The 18,187-nt window shown below is 32.9% G+C and overlaps 1 protein-coding gene across 7 annotated transcripts in view; it reads left to right on the top strand.

Annotated features, from left to right (window-relative positions):
* The window catches only part of LOC143239476 (furin-like protease 1), a 59,345-nt gene that overhangs the window by 23,741 nt on the left and 17,417 nt on the right, over nucleotides 1-18,187 (top strand). For 6 of the 7 annotated variants that reach the window (XR_013021208.1, XR_013021209.1, XR_013021210.1 and 3 more), the window contains exons 7-13: nucleotides 1,668-1,840; nucleotides 2,474-2,686; nucleotides 3,286-3,386; nucleotides 4,023-4,126; nucleotides 5,981-6,098; nucleotides 6,443-6,592; nucleotides 7,707-7,846. Coding sequence is in view for 4 of the 7 variants with exons in the window: in XM_076480558.1 (XP_076336673.1) it covers nucleotides 1,668-1,840; nucleotides 2,474-2,686; nucleotides 3,286-3,386; nucleotides 4,023-4,126; nucleotides 5,981-6,098; nucleotides 6,443-6,592; nucleotides 7,707-7,846 (999 nt within the window). In the remaining 3 variants the exon portion in view is untranslated. Of the gene's footprint in view, nucleotides 1-1,667; nucleotides 1,841-2,473; nucleotides 2,687-3,285; nucleotides 3,387-4,022; nucleotides 4,127-5,980; nucleotides 6,099-6,442; nucleotides 6,593-7,706; nucleotides 7,847-10,234; nucleotides 10,445-18,187 lie in introns of those variants that run through there. The other variant, XM_076480561.1, reaches the window with a different exon arrangement.

Raw genomic sequence — 18,187 nt, forward strand, 5'->3', positions numbered from 1 at the left:
AAGGCTAAAGCTGAAGAGTAGCCGTGCCTGTCTGTAAATGTGAGATAAGGCTGAAGCTGAAGAGTAGCCGTGCCTGTCTGTATATGTGAGATAAGGCTGAAGCTGAAGAGTAGCCGTGCCTGTCTGTATATGTGAGATAAGGCTGAAGCTGAAGAGTAGCCGTGCCTGTCTGTAAATGTGAGATAAGGCTGAAGCTGAAGAGTAGCCGTGCCTGTCTGTATATGTGAGATAAGGCTGAAGCTGAAGAGTAGCCGTGCCTGTCTGTATATGTGAGATAAGGCTGAAGCTGAAGAGTAGCCGTGCCTGTCTGTATATGTGAGATAAGGCTGAAGCTGAAGAGTAGCCGTGCCTGTCTGTAAATGTGAGATAAGGCTGAAGCTGAAGAGTAGCCGTGCCTGTCTGTATATGTGAGATAAGGCTGAAGCTGAAGAGTAGCCGTGCCTGTCTGTATATATATACAAAGGGTAACAAGTGAAGATGAAACAAACGTGCCATTCATATACGTCGGTTGGCTTAAAAAAAATGTACACAGGTAATATTTTATCATGCTTTATGAACTAGATATGACACTTAAATTGTGTTGTTATTAAATGGTTGTATAGACTTAATTTACTAGAGATTGGTAGTTGTAAACAAATTAAACGTACAAGTGTAATCAAATGGTCTAGAATTTATTAGAATTTAATTTGTTTTCAGGTCAAAGATTTTTGTCACAATACCACAGATAGTTAGAAATATTTCTTCATGATGTGTTATCCTAATGTGGATTTAACTACTCATTGTAATTAATTTGTTTATTACTAATGATAAATATCTTTTCTGTAACATGTCTTAATTTGTGTTTAGTTTTATGTACAATATTGTAGTTTCTTGGTGTTATCAGAAGCTGTGTATGGTAATTTACATGTATGCTCCATCATTGTGTGTCAGATATAATTTTTTTACCATTGTGACAGTTTTAAATGGGTAATTCGAAGTAAAAGAAAAATAACCTTTGATAATTTACAAAGTAAATCAACTAAAGTGTAATGAAAATGTTTTTAAATTCCCAAAACATCAGTGTTAAAAGTGTGCCATTAAATAAGCATTTTAGTGACTAGAAACACAACTTTGGGTTGTTATTCATGCTGTGTTGATTACGTGTGATATGATGCTAAACTAATGTTATTTATTGTCTCGGAAGAAAGTGTAATTCTCCATCACACATATTCATTCCATGACACCCTAGTTCCCACCAAAGAATCAAAACAATAAACAATCAGACTATTAAGTACATTCACCTGATTTGGACAGTTACGAAAACATAGTTGGTTGCATATTATGAACATGACCTTTGATATGAAGATTTCAGACCTTGCTTACTGAAATTTAATCAGTGTCCTTGCTTATCTCAAAGTTTATATCAACCTATCTATTTATTAGCCTTTTTGGTTTTAGTTGACAGTGCTTGTACATGTTTTATCTGTCAGTCGGCTAAGTGTCTATGTACATTTCTTCCGTCAGCCAGCCTATCTTGTTATTCATTCTCTCTTTTACTGTATGTATCTGTCTGTTTTTATTTCATGTGTTTACCTTTGTTTCTTACCTTACTATTTATAGCAATATTTCATGTATCTATTTTTGTTTCTTGCCATGTTGTTTATTGTAATATTTCATGTGTTTACAAGGTGTTCGGATGCTGGATGGAGATGTTACTGATGCTGTTGAGGCTCGGTCGTTGAGTTTAAATTCACAATATATAGACATCTACAGTGCCTCTTGGGGTCCCGACGATGATGGGAGGACCGTGGATGGGCCTGGAGAGCTTGCAACTGAAGCATTTATTCATGGAATTGAAAAAGTAAGGATTTACTTTTCATATCAAATCACTGATAGTAAAAATGAGATAATCTGAAATCAGTAGTGTAATCATATCTTGTAAATGAGCAGATAAGTCACGAGAGCTCCCCTGTATGTTGTTTTCTATGTAATTTTCATGATATTAGTGTACAATATTCATGTCTTTCTGCAATCAGTATTCTTCTGATAAATATTTCATTTTCAGATCTTAAACTCCTATGCCATTTCAGTGTTGAACTGTTTTATTAGTGTTAATTTAGTGCTGTTCAATTATGGAAAGAACACTATTCCATCTTTGATCTAACACTAGTTCCAGCATTGAAGTTGGAAATTAAAAATCTTTCATCAGATCTAGTATACTGTGGATCACCAAAAACCTTTTTTTTCAAAATTAGAAAAGGTTTATTTAGCAAGTTTTACTATAATAAACTGAATATAAAAAAAAATTGACAAGACTTGTTGATGTTTAATTAGAGACGTTTTTCACATTGTAGTTAATTAGAAACTTTTTTGCAGAATAAATGTTACTCTTAAGATTTAGTTACTTTTCAAAGAAATTCATTTTATTAATAGAAATGTATGTAAAATGTACTTGTCGGAAAAAAGGAAGGTAAATGTGTTGTTTTTTTTTCAGGGTCGAAATGGGCTGGGCTCAATATTTGTTTGGGCTTCTGGTAATGGTGGAAGAAATAATGATAACTGTAACTGTGATGGCTATACTAACTCCATCTGGACTTTGTCCATTAGTAGTGCCACAGAGAATGGATTAGTTCCATGGTATAGTGAGGCCTGCTCTTCTTCTTTAGCTGCAACATATAGTAGTGGATCAGGCGGAGAAAGGGAAATTGTAAGATATTTGATTATTAGTTCTGTTTGATTACCATACACTAACAGAGGTAGTGTTCGGTGATGAAATGCTAAACCAGTATGATCAATCTGAAACACAGATGTGTTATTTTCATGAAACTTTTTGTATGTTAGTGTAGATAATTATGCTCTTTCAGTCTCATTTGTTCAGCTGTCAGACTCTCTATATTACACAGAACTTTGTAGTGTACGTGTGTGCAATAACCTGTTAGGTTTTCAGTGTAAGTGGACCAATTTAATCAAACAGCTGATACATTTATAATGATCTGATATATACTTAGACACTTGTACAAGTGCATAAGGACACGCACACTACAGATTTTTCACAAGTCTGATGTATATTTTATTTATATTGATTTTATCTTTTGGCACTGATCAAATTCATTAACAATTGTCTTCAACTGACACAAAACCAATGATTACAATCTTCATGAAATTAAACTTCTACTTTATCAGAGTACTGTTGGTTATAATAGATATGCTGCTTTTAAAACTACTTACACAATATTTGTTCTGCAATCCTGTAAAGAATGTATGTAGCATTTCACTAAATAATTTACTTTTTTTTTTAAACCTTAGATCACGTCTGATTTGCACCATTCTTGTACTACACAACACACTGGGACGTCAGCTTCTGCTCCTTTGGCTGCTGGAATTTGTGCACTTGCACTTGAAGCTAAGTAAGTTTTTGAACAATGTGTTATGGATGTTTTATTTCATAAAACAAATTTTCATGGCTCTGAATCTGTGTAGTATCATGATTTTGTATCAAGTTCGGTTTCAAAATGAGAAACATTTGGTGGCATTCAGACTTACTAAAATGTAAGTCTGAAAAAGCAAAGATTTTTAGTTTTCTAAGAGGCTGTATAAATGAACAGAGAAGTACAAGAAGGATTCTTAGATTTCAGATCAGCTTATGCTAAAGCTAGGGCCATAACATTTTTTACTTTTTTTAGTCCTAATCATTTTGAAGAACTATAATATTTGTTAACCTTATGTTTTTGTTGTTTATTTTTTTCTGGACAAACTATTGGTTCCATGCACCAGTAAATCCTTTTCTTCTTAATTTTCAGGTTGAAATATTTTTGTTAAATCAACTAATATATGAACCGTTATTTAATTTTGTTTTTTATATGTATTACAACAGCAGGAGAAAACTCCATATATTATTTTTTCCCTAAAACTAAGCACCAACATTAGTGAAGAAAAAAGGTGTATTATATTATGCTAAACACTTATTGGTTTTAAAGTAACACCATTGTTCCTTTTGCTTTTTATCAAAGTAAAAGTGCCTAATAACCAGCTATGTTTTGTAGCAAACAACTTACTTGGAGGGACATGCAACACATAGTGGTTAGAACTGCTCGATTAGCTAATTTACAGTCCAGTGATTGGAAGACTAATGGTGTAGGAAGACATGGTAAGTTGTTTTTATTTTTAAATTTAATACATTTTATCCTAAGCCACCAGTATTCTTCATGAAAACTGTCACTGTATGTATTCTTGATTTTTAGGGATTATGGTATTATCATAACATGAAAGACTGTTTAGTATAGATAATATTAATTTATATATTTTGCGAGTGACTAATTTATGATTTAGTTTTCTTTATTATCAGAGAATTAAAAGCAAACAATTATTGATGTCAAGAATATAGTGACTAGACAATTTAGTAATAAATATATAAATAGTATGAGATAAGTGGGAAACAGCAGACACATGAATACAATATTAAAAGAGAGTAAAGTCACAGTTAAGGAAACGTTTTGTAGGAAGTTAATTATTGTAGAAGTGGTAGGACTGACACTTAAGATGTTAGGGTAAAACTAGCAATTTTAAAAGATACAAAAAGTATAGTTTATTCCCTAAAAGCAGGTTCTAAAGTAATTGAATCAACCCAAATATACTTTGACAAAAACCAATATAAGGGAACACCTTTATACTTATACTAATTAATAACCTAACATCCACGTGCAATGCTCCCTACAATTTCCTAGCCATTTATTCTCTCGTCCCTAAGACATCTGTCTGTCAGCGGTCACATTCAAACTCTCTCTTTTTTAACCTGAAGATGACCTAGGAAAGTCGAAACGTTGTTCTTTCCTTATCAATAAAAGTGTTAATACCCATGCCAGCCATTCTGAGATATACAGTATATATTTATACTGTTAAGAAGTACAAGTAAAAACCTTTTTATTCTGAAAATTGGCAGACACAACCTTTAACATCTGACAAATGCTATGCCAGATATAAGAGATATTCAAGTAATTTTACATTTCATGGTTATAATGGATGTGTTAGCTTTACAGACTAAAAATTCCAGGAGATGATTATGCAAGCTCATCTATATGTGGAAACATCCGTTGACTGTTGAGTTACTGTCATACTTTAAACAATTCTTAAATAATACAAGTTTTATATTAATCAAAGGAAGGGAAAATATTTGCCTTTGTTCAATACTTGTAACTACATTTATGCATTCCAACTTTTACCCAAGGTTAAGATTATATGTTCAATCTCTTGAATCAAAATTATTGTTTAAAGTATGTAATTTTTGTATCTTGTATGATATTAGTTTCAGTTGGTTTGAAATAGAATTATCTAATTTCTTGTTTTGTAATACACACACAGAATTTTGAAAAACAAAATTGAAAGGTATCAAACACGTAAGGAAAAAAACTTGTTTAGAAAGTTTAATAAATCTTAATACAACTCAATAAATACTGTTATTAAAAGAAAACAAAAAAAAGGGCCTTCCTTTCTAATTCCAGTAAATGTATACATCACTCAACCTTGATGCAAATCTCTCTTCATTGGTCTGTTTTTAGTAAAATGTTCTTAACAAGAGATATTGGAATTTACTTTTCAAACTCCAGTATATACATCATCTAATCTTGACGTAACTCCCTAATTGATCTGTTTTTAATAAAATGTTTTTTTAAGAAAGGACATCACAATTTACCTTTCAAATTCCAGTAAATGTATACATCATTTGACCATGATGTAAGTCCTCCACTGGTCTGATTTTAATAAAATATTTTTATTTCTCTAAATATTTTTTTTCTTTCTTTGTCTTTTGTTTCATTAGATTGTCAATATTAATGTAAGATGTGAAAGACTGTCAACCAGTGTGCCCACATCTGCTCCTAGTGTTTATTGTTTTGTTTCAGTATGTGGCTGGTGATTGAAAGTTGATATTGATAGATGGTGTATCTGCACTACTGTGATAGGTCAATCTTCTAAAATTCTCTCACGTTTCATTCTTTTGTTTCAGTCAGTCACTCATTTGGTTATGGAGTAATGGATGCTGCAGCAATGGTGAAGTTAGCAAAAGTCTGGAAGACAGTTCCAGAACAGAAAGTTTGTACTGTCTATGCTGACATCATGGACAAGTAAGTTTTTGTTTTTTGTATGTATGTAACTCTTGGTGACATTGTCAGATTGACGAGACACGTGATAGACTTCACTTGTTCGCCTTGTACTTCTTTTCTTTGTTTACCAATTCTCAGAACTTTATGAATATGTTAAAAAGAGAAATAAAACATTTTATTGTTTTTTTTTCAATTTGTGGTCCTTAACTTGTTTGAGTTGAGATTTTGTTCAATGAAAAATCTAAGAATAGAAAGAAAAAAAAATTTGGTTGCTTAAAATCAGTAATACTATATTTAATATTAGTAATGTATCTTTATAATATGTTAAAATAAATTTTATCTATAAGAATATTTCTTATTTTTAGGATAATTTCTCCAAAAACTCACATTGAAGTTACTCTGAGTGTTCATTGTTCGAAGGTGAAATTTTTAGAACATGTACAGGCTCAGATCACACTTTCTTCAACTAGAAGAGGTGACATCCACATTTATCTGATATCTCCAATGGGCACCAAGTAAGGCTAATTAACTTTGTATTATGCAAAAAGACAGGTTATTAATTTCAATTTAAGATAGGTTTATTGTTATTTATTGTTTGTATATAATACACTAGACTTTTGTGTACTTACGTACGTGTATGTCAACATATAGATATTATAGTGTCTTAGAGCTGGAAAATTATCTCAATGTAATTGATTACCTATATATTTTGATTACATCAACTATTGTCATGTATGGTAATTGATTACTGAAAATTATCGTTAAATTTATTAAGCCCATAAAAATAATTAAATAATTGAAATTATGCCAGCTGTCCTTTAATGAAAATGTTATGATTTATCATTATCGATTAATTCTTAGTTGTTCAGTTTATTCCATTAGTGTTTGTGATTATTACTAGTTTTGATTATTCCAACTGTCTAAGTCTACTGAGATGAATTGGTTTGTTGAATGTAATCAAGTTTCACTAACTACCCAAGTCTATTGTTTCCCAAGGAATTTAAAATAAAATAATTGCTTCTTGTTTTACAATAGTTGATCAAAATTATATGCAAATTTCTTTTAAAGTCGTACAGTATTTTTTTTACAGTATATTTATTTGTTTTGTTTTTGAATTTCATGCAAAGCTACACTGTGTTAGCTATCCCTAATTAAGTAGTGTAAGACTAGAGGGAAGGCAGCTACTCATCACTACCTACCACCAGCTCTTGGGCTACTCTTTTACCAGTGGATAGTGGGATTGACCATAACATTATAGTGCCCCCATGGCTGAAAGGGCAAGCATGTTTGGTGTGACGGGGATTCGAAGCTGCAATCCTCAGGTTACAAGTCGAGCACCCTAACCACCTGGCCATGCCAGGCCACACTTAATTTCAATATTGATGAATAATAGCTAATAATTTGATAATTTTCATCAAAATATTTAAATAAATTATGCTTTGTTTTTTTTCTCTTTGTCATACATCATGGCTATTTTTCAGCCAGCAATGTAAGCAAATATATTCAGTCTTCTTCTGTACTGTGTAAACCACTGATATTTTAAAAACTTATTTAATGAGGTAACATGAATAAATGATGTGGTTAAAAGGTAGATTTTTTAACTTATATTTGTACTTGGTGGTTTCTCAGGTCCACTCTTCTAGAAAGACGACCACTTGACACCTATCGTTCAGGCTTTGTAAATTGGCCATTCCTTACTGTCCACAACTGGGGTGAAAGTCCCGATGGAGAATGGAAGCTAGAGATTCATAATGAAGGACGCTTTTTTGGTATGTATGAATCAGTTAGATTTACTAAATTAAAGACTGAGACTTCATAAGGATCCTTTCACTAGTTTTAAAACAAACATTTATGATTTAGTCTTTGTTGGTGAGTTAAGATTGCTCTCATGATGCAGAAAATAAAATTAGTATTTATATTTGAACTTTATCCTTCTCATCCAAAATATATTAAATAAAACATTGTTTACAGACATCTGAAGTGTTCTTAAGTATTTGTAATACATGTTCTCAGGACTAATTACTTGTGAAAGTGTTCAGTGGAACATTTAGACGTAAACATTGTTCTTTGGTTTGCACAACATACATTTTAAAGGCACTGAGTAACTTGTGTGTCCATATCACATATTCCTAACACCAAATTCAACAAAGTAAAACACATAACACTGTTAATACAGTAAAATTGTTTTAGCTGAAGATAACTCCTACCCTGCCAAAATTTATATTTATGCCCCTAGACACGCTGTTCTTATAATTAACTATGGAAAAAGATGAAGCGTTTATTTCCTTAACAATGTTATACACTCCAGTCATGTCCCCCTCTAACCTTTTTTGTTCAAGAGAAAACAGGTTCAGAGATCTTAAGTTGTTCTTATATGAAAGCCTTTACATCCCAGGTATCATTCCAGTAACCCTCCTCTGAACCTCTTCCATCAAACCAACATTCTTCCTGAAGTAAGGAGCCCATGAATGAACATGGCACTTCAAATGTGGCCTAGCTAGTGACCTGTACAATGGAATTATAACCTATTTAGACTTGTATTCAGTATTCCTGTAGATACGATCTAAATTCTTATTTACCCTATGAGTAGCATCAGCACACTACTTTGATGGCTTTAGAGATTGATCAACCATGACACTAAGCTATGTTTTTTTTACTTAACACTGTTAAGGTTATTCCCATCAACTGTATAGTCATTATTCATAATCTTACATGTATTATCTTGCATTTATCATAATTAAAACCCACCTACCATTTATTTGCCCAACTCACTAAATAACCTAAATATTTTTAAAAAGCAGCAGCCTCCTATTCACGGCAAGCAACACTTGAGACCTTAATATAATATGCAAACTTAAGTAATTTATTGAATATTCCTTTATCATTGTCATTGTTTTAAATCAGAAAAAAGAAGCAAATATCCTAACACTAAGCCTTGGGGTACATTAACCCAGTATGTCTGAAATTCATTTATGACAGTTCTCTGCTTTTTCCTATCCAGCCACATTTTTATCTTATTCTACCCCATCTATAGAAATAATTTTTTTTTTACCCAAAGTGCAAAGATGGTGATCAAAGTGTACATGCCGTCCTTTTTACAGACTAACAGTCAAAACTTAATTAAATAACTTTATTGTTAATGCATGTCAATAAGTTTTGCATCAAAACATTAATACTGTGTTTATGATTTCTTGATATAGAAAGGAAATATTTAAATAAATTCTCATTCTTTCATTTCTTATGTCATGTGGCAACTCTGACTTCTCCATTTTTAAGTATTTTTGTCCTTCATTCAGGTTTCAGAATGACAAACAATTAGAAACAGTAACTATAGATATTAACAGTAAATAGACAAAAATTAGAAACAGCATCTATAGATATTAACAGTAAATAGACAAACAATTAGAAACAGCAACTATAGATATTAACAGTAAATAGACAAACAATTAGAAACAGCAACTGTAGATATTGACAGTAAATAGACAAACAATTAGAAACAGCAACTGTAGATATTGACAGTAAATACAAACAATTAGAAACAGCAACTGTAGATATTGACAGTAAATAGACAAACAATTAGAAACAGCAACTGTAGATATTAACAGCAAATGGACAAACAATCAGAAACAGCAATTGTAGATATTAACAGCAAATGGACAAACAATCAGAAACAGCAATTGTAGATATTAACAGCAAATGGACAAACAATCAGAAACAGCAATTGTAGATATTAACAGCAAATGGACAAACAATCAGAAACAGCAATTGTAGATATTGACAGTAAATAGACAAACAATCAGAAACAGCAACTATAGATATTGAAAGTAAATAAGAGATTCCCATCACCTTTATTTCCTTAGATATCAATACATTTGTTGTAACCACTGTAGAAGCTCCTATCAGTGTTTCATGATTTTTAAATTACTTATTTATTCATGCTTATTAGTCAGTAATACATGTTTCTGACAAACAGAGAAAAGCCATTTTCTTAACTAAGTGATTATGGAATCTTTATGTTGTTTTTTCAGTGATGTAATTAACATTAGTGAATTTATCATAAGTTAGATTCCTGTGATTCTTTTTGTACCAATGAAGTATTCTACCAAATTTGTTTATACAAAATTAGAAAGTACTGAATAAATATGTTTCCATTTTAGCTAAGCCTAACTTTTCAAGTACCTTCACTGTTTTTCTTCCATTATCTCATGTGATGGAGTATAATAACTACCGTTATGATCTCGAGTGTTAATTTTCAATTTTATGAGAAAAAACTAACTTTATGGTTACATATTTCACAAAATGAACACTGAGTAGCTAATAACTGTGTAAAAACAAGTGTAACCTTTGAAAATAAAGTGTCTGTTATTTATGTTGTTTGTGAGTTAATAGATACTGTATAATTAATTAATATCTAAATATTAAAAAGGTGTATGTAATACTTTTGTTGTTCTACATAATACATGTGTACTTTTTCCTATAAATTTTTTTGTGTATTTCTACAAAGTATTCACTACACAACTTCAACACTTGACTGTTTATTATATTTAATGTATCAATTTTCAGCATGTACTGTTTTTCTTAAGACTTTAGAGCTTGATGTTTGTTTTTTATACACCCACAAACCAAATTTAATGGAATTTTTATTTAACTCTTTTTTTTTTAAACTTGAAAACCCTGCAATTATATAAACTCAGTATTTTTTTAAAAAAGTAATTATTTTTTACACAGTTCTGTAAAAGAGAATGTTTTAAATGTCAAAATTACAATAAAATACAAATAATTTACTGTATATGGTAAAAATTATAAAAACTAATTGGACTGGAAAACTGTCATACACTCTACATGTTTAAACATATATTACTGCATTGTTTTCAGGAGTGTAACATTTGGCAAAAATGACACTAATCTGCTGACAACATTTCCATCAGGTCAATCATCCTTAATCAAAATTTTAATCTTATTTGTATTTACATCTAATCATTTCAATAGATTCACATACCTTCATACTGTTAAATTTCCAGGTTGTGCTAAAATAACAGTTTTTCCTATTGCATTGTACATTTAGTTTTTTTAACATCTTGTGATAAAGGTGAAATAGCAGTATTGTTTTCAACATTTCTTGTATGTTCATTCATTCTAAATTTTAAGTTTCTTTAACACTCCTACGAAAAGTGGGGCCTAATAGGCCCCAGAGTAACTTGAAAGGTTATTAATATTAGGCTAATAAATTTGTATTTAAATGAAATTGCCATTTCATTTGATTCATTTCATCAATGTTTATTGATTTTAGGTAAAATAAATTAAAATCAATTTTAGGTAAATTTCCACGCTGATTTCTCCAAGCCCGATCCCTTGGCTGTGGTTTCGCTAGATAGTAGATAGGGACAGTGGGAATCTCGTTAATCCATTCATGCGCGTCACTAATTAGATGATGAGGCATTTGGCTACCTTAAGAGAGTCAGTTACTCCCACCGTTTACCCGCGCTTGGTTGAATTTCTTCACTTTGACATTCAGAGCACTGGGCAGAAATCACATGGCGTCAGCACAGTCCAACGGCCATCGCAATGCTTTGTTTTAATTAGACAGTTGGATTCCCCTGATTTGATTCATTTCATCAAATGAAATGGCAATTTCATTTAAATACAAATGTATTAGCGTAATATTAATAACCTTTCATGTTGCTCTGGGGCCTATTAGGCCCCACTTTTCGTGGGAGTGTTAAGTTGGTCCTGTATACAAACTTTTTCTGTTTTGCATGATATATGTACACACACACACACACACACACACACACACACACACACATATCAATTTTATCTGTAGTTATATTAATAATTGGCTAACTTTATATATCAGAATTTTTAAAAAGTGTTTTTCCTTATTTGACAAGATAAGCCTGGTATAAATGACATTACCAAATATTCTTTTACTTTTTTCAACAAATGGTTTTAACTTAATATTTTTATTCCTGTTTCATAACAGCTCTGTCAACAACAGTAGTATTAAAATCTATTTCTGCAGCTTTCTAGTTAATTAATAATAACTCATTGTTAATATAATCCTGTTTACAACATAATTTTAGTATCTTATGCACATACAAGTTAAAAATGGTATTTTTATGAGACTTGGTGTGACAAGATTATAGATATAACAGAACAATTACACAAGAAAGTTTTAACATAAATGGTAGTTTTATGAGACTTGGTGTGACAATGGTAGTTTTCAATTTATCCTTATTTTTACTCTCTAAAACATCAAAAAAAGGTAAACACCCATTTTTCTGAAATTCATAATTACATTTGATAGAATTATCAATAATTATTAATAATAATTAAGGTAAATGCCAAAAATCTAAAATCTACTATCGACATATCTTAATCAACCTAAAGTGTTTTTTTACCCTTTTGTAAGGCTTCATTTTCATAACTGTCCACAAATAAATCATATAATGACAGAGATAAAGGAGAACCTACAGCTAACCCTTCATTCTGTTTATAAACTTCACTGTTAATTTGAAAACACTCCTAACATACTTCTTCCAGGTTAATCACATCCATTATTTTCAAGACTGAATTATTATTTTCTTTCAATGTTTTCATGGGTACTTTAGTGAATATTGACACAACATCATGTCACACCAAAATATATTTTTACCTAAAATTATATTCACAATTTTTACCACAAATTTAAATTATTTGGTAATTGTTTATTAATTTTTATTCTCTAAAAATTATAATTTTTTAGACATAAAGTTTACTACATTATAAGTTGAAATTGTAATAATGGATACAGTATGTTGGAAATTGTTACCAATCTTATGAACTTTAGGTAAAGTGTATAATGTAGGTAAAATAAATTGTTTGGAGTTAAACATTGCTTTTCATAAGTTGTTAGTTATATTTTTTCCATTAACTATTGCATGAAATTTGTTCATAAGATTAACTTTATTGTTCTCATACAGACCTTCTTTCAATATTTCTTCAACTTTAGAATCCAAACAATTCTATTAATAGTTATAGTTTTGTCCCCACTTATCAGCTATACAAGTAACAATATATCATTGCTTTAAACTCTTAAATTTCAAAATCCTTTTTGTTACTTTTAGTGGGTTTAAACGTATTTAATAGAGGACAACATTTCTAACAATATATGCTTTTTCAACATCTAATTTTTTCAAGTTGTTTCAATTTCAGCTATGTTATCTTTTCTAAAACCTGTTTTCAGACCAGTTGAGAAATTTAAACCTCAATTTAAAACAATCTGTTTATGATTTAGTATTAAATCAGATTTATTTGACTTTAGGGATATTTATAAAACTATTGTACTTCATAAAGGATCTACTTTATAACATTCTTTATTTACTTCCTTTATCTTAGTTAGTAAACTTTTTAGTTTTTTGTCCAATGTAATTTTATATCTATTGGTATTTTACTTCATAGATATCTATGAAGAATAGATTCCCACTCTGTCTTCCTTCATTCCTTTTTGTCTAGAAAGCTTCTTTTTTGTCAAATCACAATATTTAGTATCTTCTATTTAGTTTTCCTAAGTTGATGTTTCACATTCTTGTTTCTGATATTTCAATCCATTTTGTTGTATTTTGTCATTATCTTATTTCATTTACATCTCCTTAAAAATGCCAGTTATTGAAGGCAACTTGTTTAACTTAAATTTCATCTTTTAAAAACATTTTTCCGTATATTAGATTGCTATATTAATTTTAAAATTCATTGACACTTGTGTAATGTTTAATGTTATAAACTCACAATTGGTTTAAAAACAACAGTTATTTAGTACATGATTCTAAAAATAAGATTGTTTCCAGTCTCAAAATTAAAATAAAATACAAATAAAGGAGTGGAATACATTATTTGTATTTTGTTGTAATTTTGAAACTGGTAACAATCTCATTTTTAGAATTATGTAAAACACAAAATAATTGTTTTATAAAAACAAAATTATTTTTAACATCAACACATTGGCCTGATGTCACACTCAGTGTTTGTAGCCATTGTGTCCCAGCCAGTAAGTGGTTCTTCAAGAAGAAAATAGAGCACAACTCATGTGGGTCTTACTGAAAGACTATTACCACAGATGAGTCATGTGGGAGCAAGTGTGTTAATCCTTATACAGGTGCCAATGGATTTTAAAACCCTGTGGTTTTATTCCCTTGAATAGTGTCATTATATATACTCTTTTTCACAGTTAAACACTGTCTGTGAGAGCATCATTCAGTGAAGCTGACACTTAGTATATCAATCTAGTTTAACATTAACTCTCCAAAGTTTTAGTGTGAAACAGATTTTATTTTTGGACTGCTATTCTCAGTATTAATTCTAATACTTTTCATTGACATTTATTTCAAAGATTGGTCCCTTTGGAGTGGATTCCTGTGTGTGGTGAAGGGACCTCCCAGAGAAGACTGTTTTCTTTCAGTTTACCTTGTCTGGGATCTAAACATTCTCCCACGTGTTTGACGTGCATGGTGACTTATGAAGGGGAGGAGAGGATCTTGGTGGTTGAAAGGTCCAACCCTAACACACCACTTTGGCCTTGAATTCCTGTAGATGGGCAGCCTTGGGATGGCGCCCCCTTGGATCAGTCAGCTGGTCCATTTGGGCTAGGTTCAACTAAGTACCAGTGTTAGATGTTCTCAACAGGTGTTGTGGACATTGTATCTGATGCTGGTGTTTGGGTATAGTGCTCATGAAACCCTGACATTACTGCAGTGTCCTTGTTTGGCACTGTAGTGCGTCCCCTTGTAGGGCTCTGTGGTGGGCAGGGTCAGTGGGCACTGAAATGTAGCTTCTTTATTATGGATACCTCTTTCTGACAAAATAAATAAAAATGAAAAAATTGAAAAGAAACAGATAATTGGAAAATGACCACTCGTGGATGACTGTTGTACAGTCAATATCATAGCCCGGTTCTGCACCTCAATTTCTGATTATCCATTCCTTATTTGAGAAATCCTTGGGGCAGATGTCTCCATATTTTATTCAAAAGGGGTTAGAGGGACTTGCTGGCTATCCAGAGTCAGTAAAGTTGTCCACTGGAGACATTTTGGTGGAAACATCCTCACCACAACATACCAAACTCCTCTTGAAATCAAAAGCCATTGGAGATATACCCAATGAGGTTACTCCCCATGCAACTTTGAATTCTTCCAGAGAAGTTATAGTTGAGAGTGGTTTAAAGAACATTCCTGTGTCAGAGATCCCAGTTGGTTTCTCCAGCCAAGGTGTTACTGCAGTGTGCTGAATCTTCACTTATAAAGATGGAATTACTGATAGTTTACATCACCACATCTTCTTACCACAGTCAAAGCAGGTTATCTGAACTGCAAGGTACAGCCTTACATTCCTAATCCTCTCAGATATTCCCAGTGTCATTGGTTTAGTAACTCAAAAACATGTGTTTCTTTGACATGTGGTCGTTGTGGTGGTAAAGACCACGATGCTTTACGAATGCAACCTAGAACCGTGCTATGTTAACTGTAGTGGCTCATACCCCTCTTACTCTATTTCTTGCCCTAAATGGGTAGAAGAGAAAGAAGTGCAACGTTTGAAGACTTAATATTACCTACCCAGAGGCTCGGAAATCATTGTCCCCACCTCCATCTTGGACATATGCTGCTGCACTCCATTCTACTGCCACAGTAGGAGTGCAGACAGATCCTTCCATGCCTCCAACAGAGTCGTTTGCAAAACATCTTAAGAATTTTGTGCCTTACATAATTAAAAAAGTTGATGCACCTCTGTCCCTACCACTACTTCCAGTGACTGCCCAGTTACACTTCCTTCAGGTTCAAGTGTTTCCTTGGGCCCATCCACTTCTGCAGCCCTAGCAAGTAAATTGGCCATTCATTCATGCCCTCCATCATTGGAATATTTGTTCACAGACAGAGACCTGCCTTCTCGACCCAGGGCAGGATCCATGGAGATTGATAGGTCTTCGTCCAGTAAAGAAAAAAACGTGGTCACAAACAGAAGGTCTTCCCACCACATTCTCCTCTGAATAAATAACAATGGCTACTCTGATCCAGTGGAACTGTCAAAGTTTTTGATCAATTGTAGATGACATTAAGGATTTGATTGATTCTTACCAGCCCATGTGTCTCTCCTAACAGGAAACATTTCTGAAACCTGCTAATACAGTCACCCTTTGGTTGTGTGATAGACAAGTGTTTGGTGGGGTGGCATTGCTGGTTGATCAGGGTGTGCCCATCTTGTTTTTGTCACTTGATAAACCATTGGAGACTGTAGCCATTCATGTTTCCTTGGGTCGTACCAACACTATTTGTTCTTTCTACCCAACTCCTGACGCGATCTATAATCAGTCAGATCTTGATGCCTTCATTGAGCAGTTACCATTCCCCTTTTTACTATTGGGGGATTTTAATGGATATAATCTCCTCTGGGTGGTGCTAATATTGATGGGAGGGACCATCCTAAAGAGCATATCCTGTTGGACTACAACCTATCTCATTTTAATACTGGTTCTTATAGTTATTTTCATGCACATAGTCAGTCTTTTACTGCTATACATCTTTCTATCTGTTTCCCTTCACTTTTTATGTACTTTTCATGGAGAGTCGACAGTAATTCATGGGGCAGTGACCATTTTCCTATCATTTTGAGAGAGACTGGCCATGGTGAATTCCATCTGACTTGCATGCTTCAATGAAAGCTGGCCCAGACAAACTGGCTTTCTTTCACTGCTTTCAGAACATCATCCTGCTGTCATGTGTAAGCCATTAATAGATGACTGTGTGGCAACAGTAACTGACTATATTGTCCTGGCAGCTGCTCAATGTATTTCTAAAACCACGACACGTTTCCCACAGTATCCTCGCCCCTGATGGAATTCTTCCTGACACATGACAAGAAGAGCTGAAAAACAGGCTTGGGATACCTTTTGTAGGTATCCCACATTTTTATACTGCATTGCATTTCAGCAGGCCAATGCACATGCTCAGCAGGTCAGGCATCAAAGCCAGAATGAATCCTGGATTAAATACACTTCTAGCATCTATTCTACCTCCACTTCCAAACTTATATGGGACAAGACTTGAAAGGTCAGTGGACAGTATACTTCTTGACCCATTTTGATCTTGCTTTCTGATGGCCAGGAAATTGCTGATGCCTAGAGTATCTTCAGTACTTTTGGCAAAAGCTTTCCTCATGCATCTAGCACCTCTGCTTCATCCCCCACCTACTTAAGTATCAAGACACAGGCAGAGCTTTTGTCCCTTTACAGTGATGAAACTCGAGCTCCCTCTTTGTCGGTCTAGTAGTCTGTCAGTTAGACCTGGTGATATTCATTACGAGAAACTATACCATCTCTTTTCTACCTCTCTTGCTATTCTTCTGATTGTTTTTAACTGGATGTGGCAGGAGAATGTTTTTTCCTGATGCTTGGCACCATGCTCTTGTACTCTCTTTTCCTAAGCTTGGGAAGGATCTCAAGATTCTTTCAAACTTTTGCCCAATTGTTTTGATGGACTGTTTCTGTAAGATCATAGAGAAGGTGCTTAATGCTTGTCTTGTTTGATTCCTCAAGTCAAACAACCTCCTCTCATCCACTCAGTGTGGGTTCTGATGATAATGCTCCACCATGGACAACCTCATTTGACTTGAAATGTCAATGAGGAAAACATTACTCAAATGACATCTTGTTTCTGTATTTTTTTACCTTGAGAAAGCTTATGATATATTGTGGAGGTATGGCATTTTGCAAGGCCTCCACTCACACAGTTGTGTGGCTATTTACCCATTTTTATTTAACATTTTTTTGCTGGCATGTGGGTTTGACACTTTCCTGTTCTTTCCTGCAGGAACTTGGAGCCCCTCAGGGATGTGTCTTGAGTGTTACACTTTTCATCATAAAGATTAATGCACACTGAGTGTTGTGAACCTCCTCTTTACCTTTTCCATGTTTGCACCTGTCTTTACTGTATGCTTCAAAACTTCAACTCTTACCACAGCATTTCACCTGAGGTTCTGTTTTCCTTCCTCAGTGGGCCATGCTTTTTCAGAATGGATGGTTTGCCATTGTTTTGTTTGACCTTCATATTCAGATGCAGTTGGATAATTGAGGTCTATTATTG

This window comes from Tachypleus tridentatus, chromosome 13 (genome assembly GCF_004210375.1).
Source record: "Tachypleus tridentatus isolate NWPU-2018 chromosome 13, ASM421037v1, whole genome shotgun sequence".
NCBI classification, from domain to species: Eukaryota; Metazoa; Arthropoda; class Merostomata; order Xiphosura; family Limulidae; genus Tachypleus; species Tachypleus tridentatus.